Genomic DNA, 18907 nt, shown 5'->3' with positions numbered 1-18907 from the left:
TTTTTATTCAGCATCAAGTTTTATTATACCATCAAATATTAATATATCCATTACGTAAACAAGTGAAAACAAAAAACGATAATGTGCCTTTAAGAAGGCTGGAAGGCAGACATGTGGAAGTGGATTGAAGCAAGGGCATAATATAATTATTAATTACATCCAGGATTGGAAACTCTGCCCATGAAAATAATAGCATTGATTCCAACTTCTCGAATGAAGACCAGGAAGGGTCTGTTGGCTCTAAATGTGACCCTCCTTGGGCCGAATGAGCGTCCGGATATCAAAATAGTAGTTGTTGCTGTCGCTTCGCTGCCCTCTTCATTGACCTAAAAAAGAAAAAGATTTAATTGGTTTCCTTTGAGTTCCCACAATCAGAGAGAAAAAAAAGCAAAAACACATTTGACTCATTATTCAAGCAGATCCTTAACTTCAAGTCACAAAAAAAGGAGCATATCATCATATTTTTAATTTTTCACTTGTCATGTGAGCAGAAAGAAAAAGGCTCACTTGCCAGCTTTACTGTATTGATTGGAACAAAATAAGCAGAGTCATTTTCTCAATCTGGATGGTTACATTAAAGTCATATCTATCACAAAACTCAAGATAAAAAGCGGACGGCACCGCTGTTACTGTGTGACTTCAAATGATGTGCGGCATACAGAAGCCCATCAGCTGGGAATCTCGGGTGCCAGACCTGGAAACAGTCAATCCTGGGAATCCATGCAAAGAGAAAAGGTCGCACTCATCGAGACCGAAGTTTCACTGATTTATTGACATATCATGAACATGTCAAGTCGGGGGAGTGACAAGCCTCCCTTGCACTCCTTATGTCACTCCCCCGACTTGACATGTTCATGATATGTCAATAAATCAGTGAAACTTCGGTCTCGATGAGTGCGACCTTTTCTCTTTGCATGGAAAGTCATATCTATGGTGCTGCCGGTGGTCTATATAAACTAAGAAATCAAATAAATAGAGACAAGACTCTTAATGCAAATCTTCATCAGCCCTTGATCTGGGACTGAGGGGACGCTACTTCATCATTTCCTGAAGAATAAAGGTCCCCATACACGTTAAATAAAAGCCCACCCAACCAGCGGACCATCTGATATAATGGGGGCCTCCTAAATCTATCCCAGTAAATTATGTCGGGGGCCAAAATATCACTATGTTAGTGAGAAATTGACTAATAAATGATGGGGTCGATTTTAGGGTTCTGGGGACACATTGTGAAAAGTAAAACTTTGGCACTAAAATGAGGAGAAAAAAGTGGGAGAAAAACGTAATTTTTCTATTTCACGGCCCAGTGCTACAAAGTTCTGTGAGACACCTGTGGATTCTAAATGCTCACCACACCGCTAGATAAATTCTTCTACGGGTTTAATTTCCAAAATGGGTACATTTTTGGGGCGAGTTTCTGCCATTTTGGCACCCCGGGGCTCTGCAAATGCAACATGGCGTCCACAATCTATTCCAGCTAAATTTGAGCTCCAAAACGTAAGTGCTCCTTGCGCTTCTCATCTCTGCGTGTGTCCAAAAGTCTAGTCTGGTAGCATCAGTGCACGCAGGAGAAATTGCAAAAAAAAAAAAAAAAGACAACTGTGGGGTCCATTTTGTATTTTTACCCCTTGTGAAAATTAAAAATTTGAGGCAAAAGCAACATTTTAGTGGAAAAATATTTAATTTTTCATTCCCCTTTGTATTCATTTTTATAAAGCACTAGAAAGGTTTAAAAACTTGCTGCCCAATAGTTTTAAATATTTTGAAGGGTGCACTCAAAGTTTCAAAATTCCAATTTTGTGGAATTTTTCATCAAATATTTTTATATATTTCGATATTTTTATTTTCCACTAACATAAAATACAATGCGTCACAAAAACAAAATCTCAGAATCACTGGGATATATTAAAGTATTCCAGAGGTATTAACAAAGTGACATGTCAGATTTTAACAAAGGGTCTAAGGTTCCGCAAGTATTGTCCATCCTTCACCAGTATTATCTTACCTCTAAGAATGCTTTGTGAAATGCATCTGACACATACAAGTCTGATCTTCCACCGGAAACAATACCTACAAAAAGATTAAATTTTAGAAAGAAAAAAGCAAAAGTTTAAAAACGTAAAACACAGCAGCTAATATCTTATATAGAAGGAAGATTGGATGCAGAGTTTGCAAGGAAATATATCGCTTCCCAAGGTACCATGCTTGGACTGGCCACCGTTGAGTCGGTGAATTCCCAGGTAGGCCGCTGTCCTGCAGCAGGTCCTTACCTTACTACGTGAGCAGTGTTTTTGGCACAGTACACTGCACCATGTGCAAACAAGGACAGCATCTAATCATTCATTTAACAAATTACCTAATATTATAATGAAGCTTAGGCAAATTGTGAATGAGGGTAATATTTGTACGTAGATAACGTTATAGAAAAGCAGTCCTGCTTTCCTATGGCCACATTCACGTGTCTGTTTTTCATGTACAAGTTCGATCTGTGTTTTTTACGTTTAGAACATGTAACCCTTATAGTTTACAATGATATTAACATGTCCGATTATCCGCAAAATAAAAAAAGAATTTTTTTTTGTCCAATTTGCAGATCAAATTCGGACCAAGCATACTGATCAAAAAAAGGTTTTTGTTTTTTTTTTACTAATGGAAAAATTGAGGTTAATTCATTCAGTAGGAGAAACATGAACTGTGTCACATAAATTTATCACATTCAAGTCCAATTTCACTTATGTATTGATTAGTGATGAGCGAAAGTGGTCAGAAAAGGTGTTATCTGAGCATTCTCGGGTCCTAAGTCTTCTTTGTGCGCTAATATGTTTGCGTCCCCACGCCTGCATGTCTTGTTCAACAGGCGCAATACATGCAGGGATTGCCTAATAAACAGGTAATCCCCGCATATGTTGTATCTGTCGAACAGCCGCAAGACATGCAGTCGCGGGGACTCGAACATATTTTTCGAGCACGCCAATTACACTAGGATGGCACCTTATTTGAGCATGTTCACTCATCACTAGTATTGATATCTTAAAGTTTAAACCAAGGATCAAATTTGCGCCAGCGCAATCATTACCTGGCAGCCGTGCAGTTTGTGGGTCAAACAGGTCCACAAGACCCAACTTTTCTAATTTTTCTTTAACGCTGAATTCGTCTTCAATCTTGAAGCGGGGGAGATGCACAGATAACTGCATTTCTTGAAGATTGTTTAGCCAATCTGAGAACTTATCCAGGGTCACTATCTGCTCCACTGTTTCAAGCGGGGTATCTTCAAATGGCAGAACCAACACCATTGATATATCATCACCCTTGTAAGGTAATTCAAGAACCTGAACGGCATCATCCTTGTAGGAGCCATAGCGGAACTTGCTCTCCTGATACATGGTTGGGACTTCACAAGATTCTGTTCTCCCAGGAACGTGGAATTCTGCTTTTTCCGTATTCAAAGCGTCAAACTTTGACTTCCACAAGCCCTAAAGATGATAAGGATTAAAGGATAAGGGAGATCTTTTGGGACATTTTTTTTTTTAATTAAATGCATGTATTTCGGGATAGACATCGTATTTGCAATTGGGTTTCTTTAAAACTTTTGTATTGTTTTCCTTCTGAATCTGTCAGTGAGCTCTTTCTGCCTGGGAGTTTGTAACTATTTTATGACATTAGTTCAGGCTCCCATCAACTCCCCTGCAAGACAATCGCAGGGAGCCGATGAGCGATTATGATTGCTGGTGACCAGCTGAACGCCCTCGTGCCTTTCATGTGATCGCTTCTCCAGCCTGTGGCGGATAGGCGTCATAGAAGCCTCTGATTTGGACTATATACAGAACTACTGTGTCATTGCTGTATATAGTAGTAAACAATCGTGGGTTCAAGTCCCCTAAAGGGACTAACGAATAAAGTAAAATTTAAAAAAATGGAGAAAAATACAGTTTTTAAAACTATATATAAAGAAAATTTTGAATCACCCACGTTTTCCCCTTTTAACAACAATGAAAGAAAAAAAAAAACGGATTCTAGTGTCCAGAAAAGTTTGATCTATCAAACAATAAAATTAATTAACCTGATTGGTAAAAGCCATAGGAAAAGAGAAAAAAAATTAGCCATGATTGAAGCTTTTTGAACGCCGCAAAAAATGCAATAAGAAGCAATCAAAGCAAAGTATGTACCCAAAATTATCTTAATATAAAAGCACCAGTTCGCCAGGCAAAAATAAAACAAGCCCCCAGGTTAGGCATCTCCTTAATTGAATTGACCTGAAGAATTAGGTTTCTCCAGGTTCAGCAGTGTGAACATTTTGTGTGACTTCGCACCTTGAAGTAGATGACGTTCACCAAGACAAGGATGGTATCTTCTGTGATGGCACCTTCTGGGATCACATCAGTGATTTTCTTCTCAGTCTTATTGGACACCCAATTATTGATGGTTTCACGAGACGCTTCAGCTTTCTCCTAGTACACAAAAACATAATTATTGAATATTATTATATTCATCAAATTCACGTTAAACTCCAGAGCTGCAGTCATATGATGAATTCACTTATTCAGTGAGACAATGATGCTAGACCTATGAGAAATACATTTTACTTTTGCATAGTAACTACCCATACCTTGAAGTTCAGAGGCCATAATTTAGCTCCATAAACAGCCTCACTGATTTCTTGATACGTCTCGTTAAAGGTCAAAGACTTTTCCCCAAAGAGACGATTGGTAGATACCAGTTCTGATGACTTGTTGGCTTTTCGGTATAGTCTACAGTTCAATTTTGCAAAGAAGAAATGGATTTGATCGGAGGCCTTTTCTGAAACTTGGTCAAAGTGGAAAACCTATTAGAACAAGTAAATTAATTATTTATAGGATATAAAAATAGTTGAGGCTTAGCTAAAAGTAAATATTGGATTATACAAGATTTTGAGGATTGTGGTCAGCATTTTACCACTTCTCTGCTACATAGGTAGTTCCCTGGAGGCAAGGATTTGACTGGCCAACAAGAACACCCAAGGATCCTCCAACGAGCTCAAAGCCGCTATACAAATGAGATGCTGTTGGCCGAATCATGCTTTGGCTGATAATTCGGCACCAACCGTCCCCATGATTCTCCCATACATGTTCGCTTGGCAGAGCGCTCCCATGTTCTCCATGAGAGAGCCACCAGCTGACAGTTCAGCCGGTGGCTTACCTATAGGGTAACAATACAACTGGCAGTCCAATATTGGACATGCCCAATCCAACCTCTTCCCGGATAAGCAGTTGTCTGGCGCCTCCATACTCATTAGATTGTTGGCCAAACCCATCAATTTCGGCCAATTTGGCCAATGTGCTAAGTTTCTGAGAGAATAATAAGTCCAAAGGTCAAGCAGAAGACAACCCCATGTGGAGATGCCTTTGGAGTCAGAAATTTGCCACTAAGTTTTAAAGGGAATCTGTCACCCCTTTTTTCAAATATGAGCTGCCGGTACCGACATCAGGGGCTTAGCTACAGCATTCTGTAATGCTGTAGATAAGCCCCCGATGTAACCTGAAAGATAAGAAAGAAAAGTTAGATTATACTCACCCCAGCGTCCGTTTTGGTCCGATGGGTGTTGTGGTCCGGTCCGGCGCCTTCCATCTTCATACGATGCCATCCTCTTCTTTTCTTCCTGCCCTGTTGAGGGCAGAGCAGAATACTGCAGTGCGCAGGCGCCGGACCTCTCCCGGCGCCTGCGTATTGTAGGACTCTGCTCTGCCCTTAACAGGGCAGAGCAGTGCGCCTGCGCCGGATCCATGACGGGCAGGAATGAAGAGCCAGTCATCGCTGCAAGATGGGAGGCGCCGGACTGGACCGCAACACCCATCGGACCGAAACGGACGCCGGGGTGAGCATAATCTAACTCTTTTTTCTTATCTTTCAGGTTACATCGGGGGCTTATCTACAGCATTTCAGAATGCTGTAGATAAGCCCCTGATGTCTGTACCGGCAGCTCATATTCGAAAAAAGGGATGACAGATTCCCTTTAAGTCTTTGATCCAGAAATACACAATTAATCTGATTGACAATATGTCCCGTGTGCTTATAATTTTCTGTAAAAATGGAGGATGGTCCCTCATAATAATTTCCTCTAGAAATTTAATGGAAGCCAAATTCAACACAGCTTGGATGTGGTGTAATTTGGCATGAAGTTTAGCACTGATAAAGCCTTGTGGTCAATGGGAAAAGTTTAAGAATCCTTTGCCTATATTATATTTTCATTTTTTTTTTTTTTTCAAAAACAGTGTTTACTAAGTACCCTATGTTAATTATTTAATACACTTGCTTTTTTACTTATTTTCATTAGTGTATATGCACACAGTCTTTTCTTTGGTTTTGCTTGTTTCTATGGCCAGTGTGAACATGCCTTTACATCATGAATGTTTTTAAGTCATACTCTGGCTCAGTTTTCTGTTTTTCTTCATTATATATATGGTAGATTAACTTTAGTCATGTGCTTAAAGGGTCTGACCTACAATCACTACTTATTGCGCATCAATAAAATACTTCATAAGTGTCTGATCTCTGAGGATCCCACCACCGGGACCCTCATCAATCACAAGAATGTGGGTCTGATGTCAACTGTGTGAATAGGGCAGTATGAGGGGTGTCATTCCGTTTAAAGATAATTGGCGTGACGGAGACAGCCGAGCGCTGTTCTCACTATCGGTGGGACCACCAGTAATTCTGTTAGATAATAAGTTGTATCTGTAGGACAACCCATATAATGTAACATATATTCCAACTGTTGAGGCAAGACAACTGTATAGTTAGTTTCCTTGAAAAATTACATCATTAATGGGGTGGTCCACTACTTTGATATTGAGGATAGATCATAAATATCAGTTATATGGGGGTACGACACACTGAACCCCATAGATCAGTGTCCGAATGTAAGCAATGTAAGGAGCAGGACATCCCATCACCATACACTATTTAGTGGGTATTTCCAAGGCCTGCAGCTCACCGCCTATTCAATTCCCTGCCATTTCTAGCTCTTTTCAGAGAGAATTTTCTGACCATAAACTTCCAATAATTGCAGCCACTAAGGTGCTGCTTTGCTGTCTATATCTCTAAAGGAAGCATGCTTCTGCCTTCAATATGGCCACCTTATGGAATAAAAAAATAGAAAAAAAGATCATCAAACAAACATTTCCTATAAAAGAAACGTGAAATGCAAAAGACACTTAAAAGGGAAGCATGTATTATTGTGGCAGTATTTTGCACTCACCTCCATAAGCTGCTTTAAAGTGTTATCACAAGCCCCAAGCTTTGCCATGGTGAAGACCTGAGAGATGCTTAATGGCGACATAAAGAGATTTTCGGCATTGGTTTTGGAGTCGGCTACAATTTTGAAGAGGTCCATTGCGAACCTGGAATTTGCCATGGAGAGTTCCCAGACCCTAGGGTTAGTATTCTCAGGGATCTTCTCTGGAGGATAGGCCTCCTTCACTTCTTGTTCCTCCACTTCTACCACTTCTTTACGATAGATGCACAGAGGGTTCAGAGGAATATCTTTGGGTTTAGCAATGCAAATATCAGGATATTGGGCGTGGGAAGAAACCAAGCCCAAAAGACTTAAGAGCAGTGCTGGAAGGAGATGCATGCCTACAATAAATGTGAGAAGACAGGCCATGAAACATCATTTACTAACTGCAGTGTTATAGGAAAAAGGTCTTTTATGGAACTTTTATGCCTTAGATTTCCCAGATTTTCAGTTACTTCCAAGCAGGAAATTTAGGATAAATTGTTCTTATCTGACCGATGGCTTCAAACTTTCTCCTAAGTTGGAGTGAGAATTGTAAAAACTTTTATATGCTGATACACTGTACATTATAGCACAATGCCATGGCCAAACTAGAGACCTGACATTTTCAATACAGGGGTAGACATATCAATGGTACAACCTGTACATCTGCACAGCGGCCCAAGAGGTAAGGGGGCCCATATCCATCTCCAAAGCAGCAAACAACTTCGGTCATAAACTAGTGGCCTGCAAAGGGCCCATATACTGTTCTTACACAGGGGCCCTTTTTTAGGTGTCCGTCACTCATTATAATACTTGGTTGCACACTTTCGAGAATCCTTCTTGGAGCTGGAGCCCCCCAATGTCCGCTTTATTTGGTGGCGGGAGTTGGCCGTTGCCGCGCCACCACAGTCCCCAATTCATGACATCAGCATTTTTTTCAGCTTTTTTTCCTTCAACAACAGTTTTGGACTTGGATATTATGGCAACGAATCTAAAACATTCATAACCCATTCTTTGACATTAGGGACCAAACAAGGAGCCAGTAGTGCCCTCCACACCTTCCCTGCTCCGCTCAAGAAATCATTGGTCATCTCTGACCAACTTTCAGTTCTGTGTTCTTGACCAACTACAAAAAAGTCATGAGAACCAAAAGGTTAGATTTGCTTCTATCTGAGAATGAGTTTCTTCACCACACCTAAAATCACCTTATAACCAGCCTAACCAAATACAAGAGCCACTGTAGGGGTTCATTCTCTCTGGTAGGGGTTAGGCATTAGGTAGCGTTCACACAGGCAATGCAGTTTTGGTCAAAATGTGCTGTATTTTTTGCTTTCCTTAGGTTGCACGGCACCAAAACAATTATAAACATAAATCCGTAGCCTTGTCCAGATGTTAACAGAAGAGACCCTGGTACTCATACACGGCTCAGTCAAACAAAACAGTCATTGTTCATAGCACCCACTGATCCTTGCACTTCTCTGCACACAGCTTGTGCATTTAATCATGATCATATATGTCAGTGCGGGATCACCCAAACATTACAGTCCTCTCTCCCGAAGCAGACTTCATATTCAGAAGAGGCACCATCCCACCAGTTGCAGAATTCCCTTCAGCAGCTACCAGAGCCAAACAGGTGTTCAACTCCGAGCACAGGTCACACTAAACAGGTTGCAGCTTCCACACGGTTCTCTGCCATTCTCACAAACCGACTACTTAGCGCAGTCTCCATTAATTGAGAGACAATGGCATGTCTCGCTCAGCTACAGATCACATTTTGACTGATCACTCACCAGTAGCACACTAGACTCTGCTTCATCCAGCAGACTGACGCATCTCAGGAGACTACCATACACAGAATCCACTTCCTGATTCTTATCAAAAAACACTACAGGTGCATCAAGACCTGCAGAGCTGAAATCTAAACTTGTCCTTCCCAGCTATGCTACATATAACACCCCCTTTGCCCAAACAGAGTGCTGGTCGCTATTAAAACTAAATATAGCCTCCCAGCTTCTGGGGAACACCATTCACTCATTTCACACAGGGCTCTGCTATCTACAGCACAGAGCTCTGCTACCTACACACTTCACGCAATGCTCTGCTACCTACACGCTACACAAAATGTTCTTCTACTTACATGCAGTCAGTCTGGTACTAAAAGCAACCTCAACACTTGAACAAGTACCAAACTGCTCTGAAGACACAACCTCACACAGTGCACACTGCACTACCAATGCCGACACATCATAATGCTGCAAACTCACTGCACACAGTCCTACACACTGTACACAGTACTATCCACTGCACACATGCACTGACGCTGGTCCGAGTTCAGTACACTACATCCTCCTCTCTATCCAGTACAGCGAGAGAAAAGTCACCATTCACATCATGTGGCCTTGTCACTACAGCCGACTGCTGGTGACATAGCAGACTACTGGACGCTACCACTTCAGCCCACAAATCCCATAGCGTGCAACTCCGCACTTGGTGGGATGCAAAGCCAGTGTGTGTACATAGGTTTACTTGGGCAAAGGAAAGTTCTTGGTGTCGCATCATTAATACACCTTACCCCCACCCCAGGGATTAGCATATGCAGAAGTGTGTCCCTTTCCAAACTTCCTGAGTACAGAAGTCCCATAACTTTTACACCGTTCCACAGTCACCTGGCATGCCTGAGGCCCATGGCAGGATGTAGAACAGCACTGCAGACAGGGTAGGCAAAGTAAGGCTTGTGTTGGCCAATGCTGCAGTCCACTGGCCAGGACTGCCACCAGGAATTTCGGGGCACTATACTGACAAAATTTTAGGGCCCCCTTGAGTCTCTGTTCAGGCTCCACCTCCAACACTTGAACCTTCCACAGTCCCACCGCCCACGCATAGAAAAACTCCATATCTGCACTACGTCCTCACCAATCACACATTATCAGTTCCCATCTAACACCAGATCACATACATAGCCAGCAGCTTTTGTTTTGGCTAAAAGATTTTTTGTAAGCTGCCACCATGACAAGGTAGACTCTTTGGCTGGGCCCTACTCTACTCTAACCTATTAAATATTTGTTAAAATATCCAATACTCTTTTTAGGTATATCTTTATGTTTCTTTAAGGAAATGTGTCACATACATTTTTTTAAATAAACAATAATACCAGATACAAGGGACAAATACTGTCACATCATGGCCAGACCAAATATTACCACACATAGTGACCGAATAATACCACATACAAGGGACAACCACCACCACACCATGACTGGACCACATATTACCACCACATAGTGACCGAATAATACCACATACAAGGGACAAATAGCACCGCACCATAGCCAGACCACATATTACCACGACATAGTGACCGAATAATACCACACACAAGGGACAAATACGGCCACACTGTGACCAGTCCACATATCACCACATAGTGACCAATAATACCACATATAAGGGACAAATACCACCACACTATGGTCAGACCACATATTGCTACCCCATAGTGAACAATAATACGACATACAAAGACAAATACCGCCACACCATGACTAGACCACATATTACAACTACATAGTGACCGAATACTACAATACTGATCACTAATTAAAAAAACCCACAATACTAATTGTATCATAAGAGCCATTATGCACAGGAGCTTTGTATATACTTCACAGTGTATAGTGTCAGTGTACACATAATACAATGATCACCAGTGACATACACAGGAGCTCTGTATATAGTGTTAATGTACAGGTAATACAGGGATCACCAGTGACATTACTCACAGAAGCTCTGTATATAGTGTCAGTGTACACGAGTGACATTATATAAACGAGATCTATATATAGTGTATAGTGTCAGTGTACAGGTAACACACTGACTCACCGGTGACGTCTCTAGTTGAAGTCCTTCATCTTCATCCAGCGCACACTGCCATCACTTCTTCCAACCAGGACTCATCTCTGCAGAAAATAACAGTTATCTAGAGCACAATCCCCAATTTTCCCCAACCTGTACACTACGCCAGGTGATGAAAAATAGTAACAGGACCTCCCCTCCCCCACAATGAAAACCGTATCCTCGAAAATAATATCCTTTAATTAGCCCCTACAGTAATAATATCCCACATTCTGGACCCCATGTGTCATGCCATTTTGCCTCATGTCTCTCCATACTGCCCTCATGTCCCTCCATTTTGCCCTCATAATCATCCATAGTGGTATAATGCACTAAATAGTAGTATAATGCACCCTCACAGTAGTATAATGCAACCCCATAATATTATAATGCACCACCATAATAGTATAATGCACCCCATAGCAATGTAATGCACCCCCATATATATAGCAATATAATGCACTCAATAGTCATCCATAATAGTAAAATGCACACCCATACTAGTATAATGCACCCCATAGTAGTATATTGTACCTCAATAGTAGTATAATGCACCCTCTCAGTAGTATAATGCACCCCATAGCAGGATAATGCACCCCCAAAGCAGTATAATGCAGACCCATAGTAGTATATGCACGACCATAGTAGTATAATGCAACCCTAGTATTATAATGAACCACATAGTAGTATAAGGCACCCCCATAGCAATGTAATGCACCCCCACAGTGGTATAATGCACCCCCATAGCGGTATTATGCACCACATAGTAGTATAATGCCCCTACACAGTAGTATAATGCACCCCCATAGTAGTATAATGCAATCCTAGATTATAATGAACCACATAGTAGTATAATGCCCCTTCATAGTAGTATAAGGCACCCCCATTAGTAGTATAATGCACCACATAGCAATTTAATGTACCCCCATAGCAGTATAATGCACCCCATAGTAGTATAATGCCCCTTCATAGTGGTATAATGCACCCCCATAGCAGTATATTGCAGACCCATAGTAGATTAATGCACCCCCACAGTAGTATAATGCACCCTGAAAGTAGTATATTGCACCCCCATAGCAATGTAACGCACCCCCATAGTGGTATAATGCACCCAATAGTAGTATAATGCACCCCATAGTAATATAATGCACCCCCAACAGTAGTATAATGCACCCCCATAGTAGTATAATGCACCCCATAGCACTGTAATGCACCCCATAGCAATGTAATGCACCCCCATAGTAGTATAATGCACCCCATATATATAGCAAGATAATGCTCCCAATAGTCATCCATAGTAAAATACACCCCCATAGTAGTATATTGCACCCCAATAGTAGTACAATGCACCCTCATAGAAGTATAATGCAACCCCATAGTATTATAATGCACCACATAGTACAGTAGTATAATGCCCCTTCATAGTAGTATAATGCACCCCCACAGTGGTATAATGCACCCCATAGTAGTATAATGCCCCTTCATAGCAGTATAATGCAGACCCATAGTAGTTTAATGCACCTCCACAGTAGTATAATGCACCCCGAAAGTAGTATTTTGCACCCCCCATAGCAATGTAACGCACCCCCACAGTAGTATAATGCACCCTCATAGCAGTATAATGCACCACCATAATAGTATAATGCACCCCAATAGTATAATGCCCCTTCTTAGTAGTATAATGCACCCACATAGCAGTATAATGCACCCCCATAGTAGTATAATGCACCCCCATTTCAGTGTAATGCCCCTTCACAGTAGTATAATGCACCCTCATAGCAATGTAATGCACCCCACCACAGTGGTATAATGCACCCCCATAGCGGTATAATGCAGACCTATAGTAGTATAATGCAAACCCATAGTAATACAATGCACCCCCATAGCAATGTAATGCACCCCCATAGTTGTATAGCGCAGCCCCAGAGTGGTATAATGCACCCCCATAGCAGTGTAATGCAACCCCATAGTAGTATAATGCACCCCCACAGTGGTATAAAGCACCCCATAGTAGTATAATGCCTCTTCATAGAAGTATAATGCACGCCATCGTAGTGTAATGCCCATTCATAGTAGTACAATGCACCCCCATGGCAGTATAATGCTCCCAGCACTCCATTGAGCTGCACCAGTAGCGTCATAACACCAAGGCAAGGTCCATCCCAGCCAGAGAGCTCCTCCATGCTTTCAGACCGTGTCTGCAATGCTGTAGCCACCTTTATACAGGACATCGAATCATCATACTGCAATCGCCTGTTCTCTCTTCACACCCACATTTCAGCCACCAATTGTAAAGATTCACTTTCTCTGGTAGGCATTAGGCAGTGTGCACACAGGCAATGCAGTTTTGGTCCAAACACGTGCAGATTTTATTGTTTTACACAGATTGCACAGCACCAAAACAACAAAATCATAAACATAAATCCCTAGCCTTGTCCAAGTGCTAACTAAACAGATCAGACCCTGGCTACTCATACATGGCTCAGCTAGCCCCAGCTAGGTCAGACCAAATAGCTATTGTCTATAGCAACCACTGATGCTTGCAGTTCACTACACTGCTTTCTCCCAGCGAATAGACTGCAGCTTCCACACGGTTCTCTGCAGTTCTCATAAAACATACTGCTTAGCGCAGCCTACATTCAGAGAGAGACCCAGATATGTCTCTTTCAGCTGCCGCTCACATTTTGACTGGTCACTCACCAGTAGCATACTTGACTCTGCTTCCATCCAGCAGACTGACACACCTCAGGAGACATGCAATACATGATGCACTTCCTGCTTCTTAGCAAAAAGATTACAGGTGCATCCCTAAGGCTATGTTCACACGTTGCATTTCTGCAGTTTATTTTTTTATGCAAATTTTCAGCTGCGTTACACAGTACCAGCAAAGTCTAAGATTTCAGAAATCTCATGCACAAAGCTTTTTTTTTTCCCCCTATTTTTTCAAAGGGCTTGGTTTTTGCAAAATGCAGCATGTCATTTCTTTTAGAGTTTTTGCAGCGTTTTTCACCCGCTGAATGCAAAAACGGTGCAAAAATGCAGGCATAAGGTTTTGCTGCGCTTTTGGTGCCAAGCCCTAATGAAGTTGAATTAGATTTTTTTTTTAAAGCACTAAACTATCAACATCCACAAGAGTCAAATGTACCCTGACAAAAACGCAGTAAAAAAGCCGCACCAAAAACCCAGCAAAACCTAAACAAAAAAACCAAACAAAAAAAAAACGGAACAATAGCTAAGCAAAGCCTGCTTTTTGTAAGCAGCTTAAACTTGGCATAAAAAAAGCAGCAAAAATTCAACGTGTCAACATAGCGTAATAAAGACCTGCCTTCCCAGATATGCTAGACCAGCGTAATAAAGATCTGCCTTCCCAGATATGCTAGACCACCTATTTCCATCATTCTGTCCTGTCTTGCCAACAAATACATGTTCTTTCCTCCCTGGCACCTACTACAGCACCTATCCATGTAACCCAATCCTATCCTCTCCTTAGGGCCCTCCGTGTTGTTGGCATATCCACGTTTTCTTTTCCTTTTCTACTTATTGGATGCCCTCTGATAACTGTGCTTCCTTATACAGATACCATAAGAGGGTGATCCAAGTCACCAGTTTTTGTTCTCGCCTCATCCCACATTGAATAAGCTTCCATTGTTTTTAAAATGTGATATCTGATGAGTGAAGAAGCGATGAATCCCTCAAGATTTTATCTGAAATGATAGCTCTTGCTGCACCAAATATCCATGGTCATTAGCAGGTAATTAGTAAACCCCCAGATTTTCAGTACTTGGACAATTAGTTTTATATCCAACTGGACAATTCTCTTTCTTCCAGCACTTTCTACACCATAATATCCACTACAGAGGTTGTCCCTAAAGTCTGGACACATAGGCAAAAATATATACACTAGTCCCAAAAAGTTAGGGATAATTGGGCTTCGGGCAAAATTTCAGGATGAACCTAAAATACGCTCTAACCTTTACAGGTGAACTTAATGCGATCATCTCTAAACTTTTGGATGCACATGTCCAACTGTTCATTGTTTCAGTACTTTCAGCACAACTTGCTGTTCTCCAGCAAGGAGCTTAAAAAGGAACTTGTCATCAGTTTTAACCAATATGAGATATGGCCACCACCTTTCAGACCCGATATACAGCATTCTATAAAGTTTTAATATCAAAATCCACAACAGGTGCTTGATTCATGAATCAGCCAATAAACATTGGGGTTCAGTTATTATTGGTATTAAACAGTTCTCCACATCGTGCTGTTCACATTTTGACATCATGAGACCAAGATGACACCCAACAGTACCTCGCCATTACGAGACTTCAAGCAGGATGTTCTCAGATGGAAGTGGTCACTGAGCTTAGAGAGTCACAGAGTGAGTCATCAGCAAGTTGCACCAGAGATACAGAGAGACTGGAAGAGTTACAGAAAAGCAGAGAAGTGGACATCCTTTGGCCACATCTCACACCGATGACAATTTCATATTTTAAGTTTTTCGAGTGTTATCCTTTATTTTTATGGATAGACCACAGACCCATTACAATGAGTGTGCTTTTTTCACATTTCCTTCTTTCTTTGCAGACCAACTTGGCGTTTCCGCTCAGTGGCTATGTGCACATAGAAGTCTTTAGGACAGCTCTGGGAGAAACTGTCAAGAAAAGGGTCAAAAAGCACAAGTTTGTTTTTGTGCAACTTCGCGTTGCAAGACACCGTTCTATTCTTTGGGTGAAGGAAAGTCCCAATGTTCCTAGATTTAGAGATTGGTCTTGTAAATTTCCTTATTTTTCTATACTGGCCATATACTGAAGATGTCGGACATAACTATACCGAATGACATTCGTGATATGTACAAGCCCATGTAATACATTTTTTATCTTGCCATCTCTATCTGGATTTCCTCTATGTGTTTAGGAGTCTCCCGACAATTAAAGAAAAAAAAATCACCATGCTATGACATAGGACCCTGTGTGAGTGCTTCAGTGGTTAGTGACAGCTCAAGTGCCGATATGAACTCCCTCTTGATGGTCTTTAAAAAAAAAGTGCCATGATATTTGCATTATGCAGCCAAAGTGGCAGCAATCATATGACTAAGGGCGCAGTGAGACTGCCGTATAAATCAAACCAGATCGGACTGACCGGCAGCTCTCCTCACCCGAGGGTGACAGCTTTATGTTATTCTATGCAGCTGCCACGCATGGGTCTGGAGAGCCGCCGGCCAGTCCGTGTATTACATTTCGATCTAGGTCCGCTTTATACGGCCATCTGACTGCGTCCTTGGGCAGATATAGGATAGACGTTAAAATCTGACTTCTATTCCTACCAAAACTAAACTTCAATCACTGTGTGATTCTATGACCTATGTTTGGGTCAATAATGTAAGTCCGGGTTTTGTGTTTTTTTAAAACCCTATGTGATGTATAGAGCAGCCATGACTTTGGTGGCTGGCAAGGCTCGAGGTGCCAATATCCATTTTTAGGCTCAATAAATTGGTGTAAATGGCGACAACAGCCATAGAGCGGCACAAATTTCAAAGCCCTGTGCACAATTTGAGCCATGTCGGGCAACTATGTTACCCTCTACTACCGATAGATTTTCCCCCATAGTGTTGGAATTTCTACATTACGGACATGTCTGTCTGGCGCGGAAGGGGTGTGATGAGTATTTGGTGCATTTTTGATATCGCAGCATGCCTGAACCAACTAATTCAATTACCAGAATAAAAGGGAAACCTGTAGATGTTATCTGCGCTGCTGAATAGAACGGAGATGTAAATCCAGGTATGATGAAATAAAAGATGGTGGTTTACGCAACGCGTTTCAAAGTACAGAGTTACTTGTTCATCAGGAAATGACCACATGTAGAAATTCAGCAAATAAAACGGATATTTACAGAAAGACAAATTTGCATGCTGTGGTTTAAAACAAGAAACAAAAAAAATAATAATGCAGCAGTAAAAAAAAAAAAAAAAATATATATATATATATATATATATATATATATATACACATACATACATACACACACAGTGGGGGGGAAAAAAAAAAAAAAAAAAAAAAAAAAAAAAAAAAAAAATCGCACCCAATACTCATCATGAGGGTCCTGAGAATGAGGAGCTCCGATTAATCACATTCCCCTTAGAGGGTTATAGAGCATTAACCCTTTAAATAATACATTGTCACGACACCCCAACCTAGACATATATATACACACACACCCACACACACACACACACACACCTTAAAAAATAATTTTTACCTGTTTTTTTCTTCTGCTCTTCAGCGATTGTCTTTATGTTGTGGAAGGCAGAATACCCAATGTCCCAGCAGTCCAGGTACTGAATGTCCCACTCCCCCGGGGTCAGGGACACAGGGTGAAAAGGTGCATGACCAACCAGTTGAAACCTTAATCTGTGCTTTGCTCTTTACTTTGGGTGGGAATTATTTTTAACTCTTTTGTTGCCACACAATCTAGCTATATAATCTTGAAAATCAACAGGAAAATCGCCCCACAAACAATAATATATTGTGCGTCAATCTCTAAAATACACAGGAAAGTAATGATAATATTTGTATTATATATAGCACACTATAATAGAATACTATATATTATATTAATATAGTAAAAAAATAAAAAATTACATTAATACCTACAAACACACGTGTATATATATATATATATATATATACTGTATATACACACACACACACACACACACACACACACACACTGTCTCATCGTGAGAATTAAAAATACTAGATATTACTTTAATTTTATTCAAAAATTTCTTTAAAAATATAAATAGATCTTCATTAGAAAACATGCCTCCCAGAGCGAGGGATTTACACATACATGGGCAGCATACATGGAGATATATATATATATATATATATATATATTATATATACACACACACTCACTGGCCACTTTATTAGGTACACCTGTCCAACTGTGTGTTAAGACTTAATTTCTAATCAGCCAATCACATGGCGGCAACTCAGTGCATTTAGGCATGTAGACATGGTCAAGACAATCTCCTGCAGTTCAAACCGAGCATCAGTATGGGGAAGAAAGGTGATTTGAGTGCCTTTGAACGTGGCATGATTGTTGGTGCCAGAAGGGCTGGTCTGAGTATTTCAGAAACTGCTGATCTACTGGGATTTTCACGCACAACCATCTCTAGGGTTTACAGAGAATGGTCCGAAAAAGAAAAAAAATCCAGTGAGCGGCAGTTCTGTGGCCGGAAATGCCTTGTTGATGCCAGAGGTCAGAGGAGAATGGGCAGACTGGTTCGAGCTGATAGAAAGGCAACAGTGACTCAAATTGCCACCCGTTACAACCAAGGTAGGCAGAAGAGCCTCTCTGAACGCACAGTGCGTCGAACTTTGAGGCAGATGGGCTACAGCAGCAGAAGACCACACTGGGTACCACTCCTCTCAGCTAAGAACAGGCATCTGATGGCTACTTTCAGCAGGATAATGCGCCATGTCATAAAGCTCGAATCATCTCAGATTGGTTTCTTGAACATGACAATGAGTTCACTGTACTCAAATGGCCTCCTCAGTCACCAGATCTCAATCCAATAGAGCATCTTTGGGATGTGGTGGAACGGGAGATTCGCATCAGGGATGTGCAGCCGACAAATCTGCGCCAACTGTGTGATGCCATCATGTCAATATGGTCCAAAATCTCTGAGGAATGCTTCCAGCACCTTGTTGAATCTCTGCCACGAAGAATTGAGGCAGTTCTGAAGGCAAAAGGGGG

At 41.2% G+C, this 18907-nt stretch overlaps 1 protein-coding gene across 2 annotated transcripts; it reads right to left on the bottom strand.

Moving 5' to 3' along the window:
- SERPINC1 (serpin family C member 1) lies at positions 1-17553 on the bottom strand. Of its 2 annotated transcripts, XM_073563607.1 has the most exons (7): positions 17402-17553; positions 7235-7611; positions 4607-4822; positions 4311-4448; positions 3077-3473; positions 2006-2070; positions 1-326 (listed from the first exon to the last, which is right to left on the bottom strand). In XM_073563607.1, the coding sequence occupies exons 2-7, from the start codon at positions 7607-7609 to the stop codon at positions 150-152; spliced, it is 1368 nt and encodes a 455-aa protein (XP_073419708.1). In that variant the 5' UTR covers positions 7610-7611; positions 17402-17553; the 3' UTR covers positions 1-149. The 2 variants fall into 2 exon arrangements, with proteins under 2 accessions (XP_073419708.1, XP_073419707.1); XM_073563606.1 differs by lacking the exon at positions 17402-17553 and having other exon boundaries at positions 7235-7639.
- Positions 17554-18907: the final 1354 nt, after the last annotated feature.

Source organism: Dendrobates tinctorius, unplaced genomic scaffold, assembly GCF_039654945.1.
Source record: "Dendrobates tinctorius isolate UK_male_01 unplaced genomic scaffold, ASM3965494v1 ptg000396l, whole genome shotgun sequence".
In the NCBI taxonomy this organism is placed as follows: Eukaryota; Metazoa; Chordata; class Amphibia; order Anura; family Dendrobatidae; genus Dendrobates; species Dendrobates tinctorius.
The sequence above is the reverse complement of the archived record's forward strand: the minus strand, read 5'-3'. Positions and strand labels throughout refer to the sequence as shown.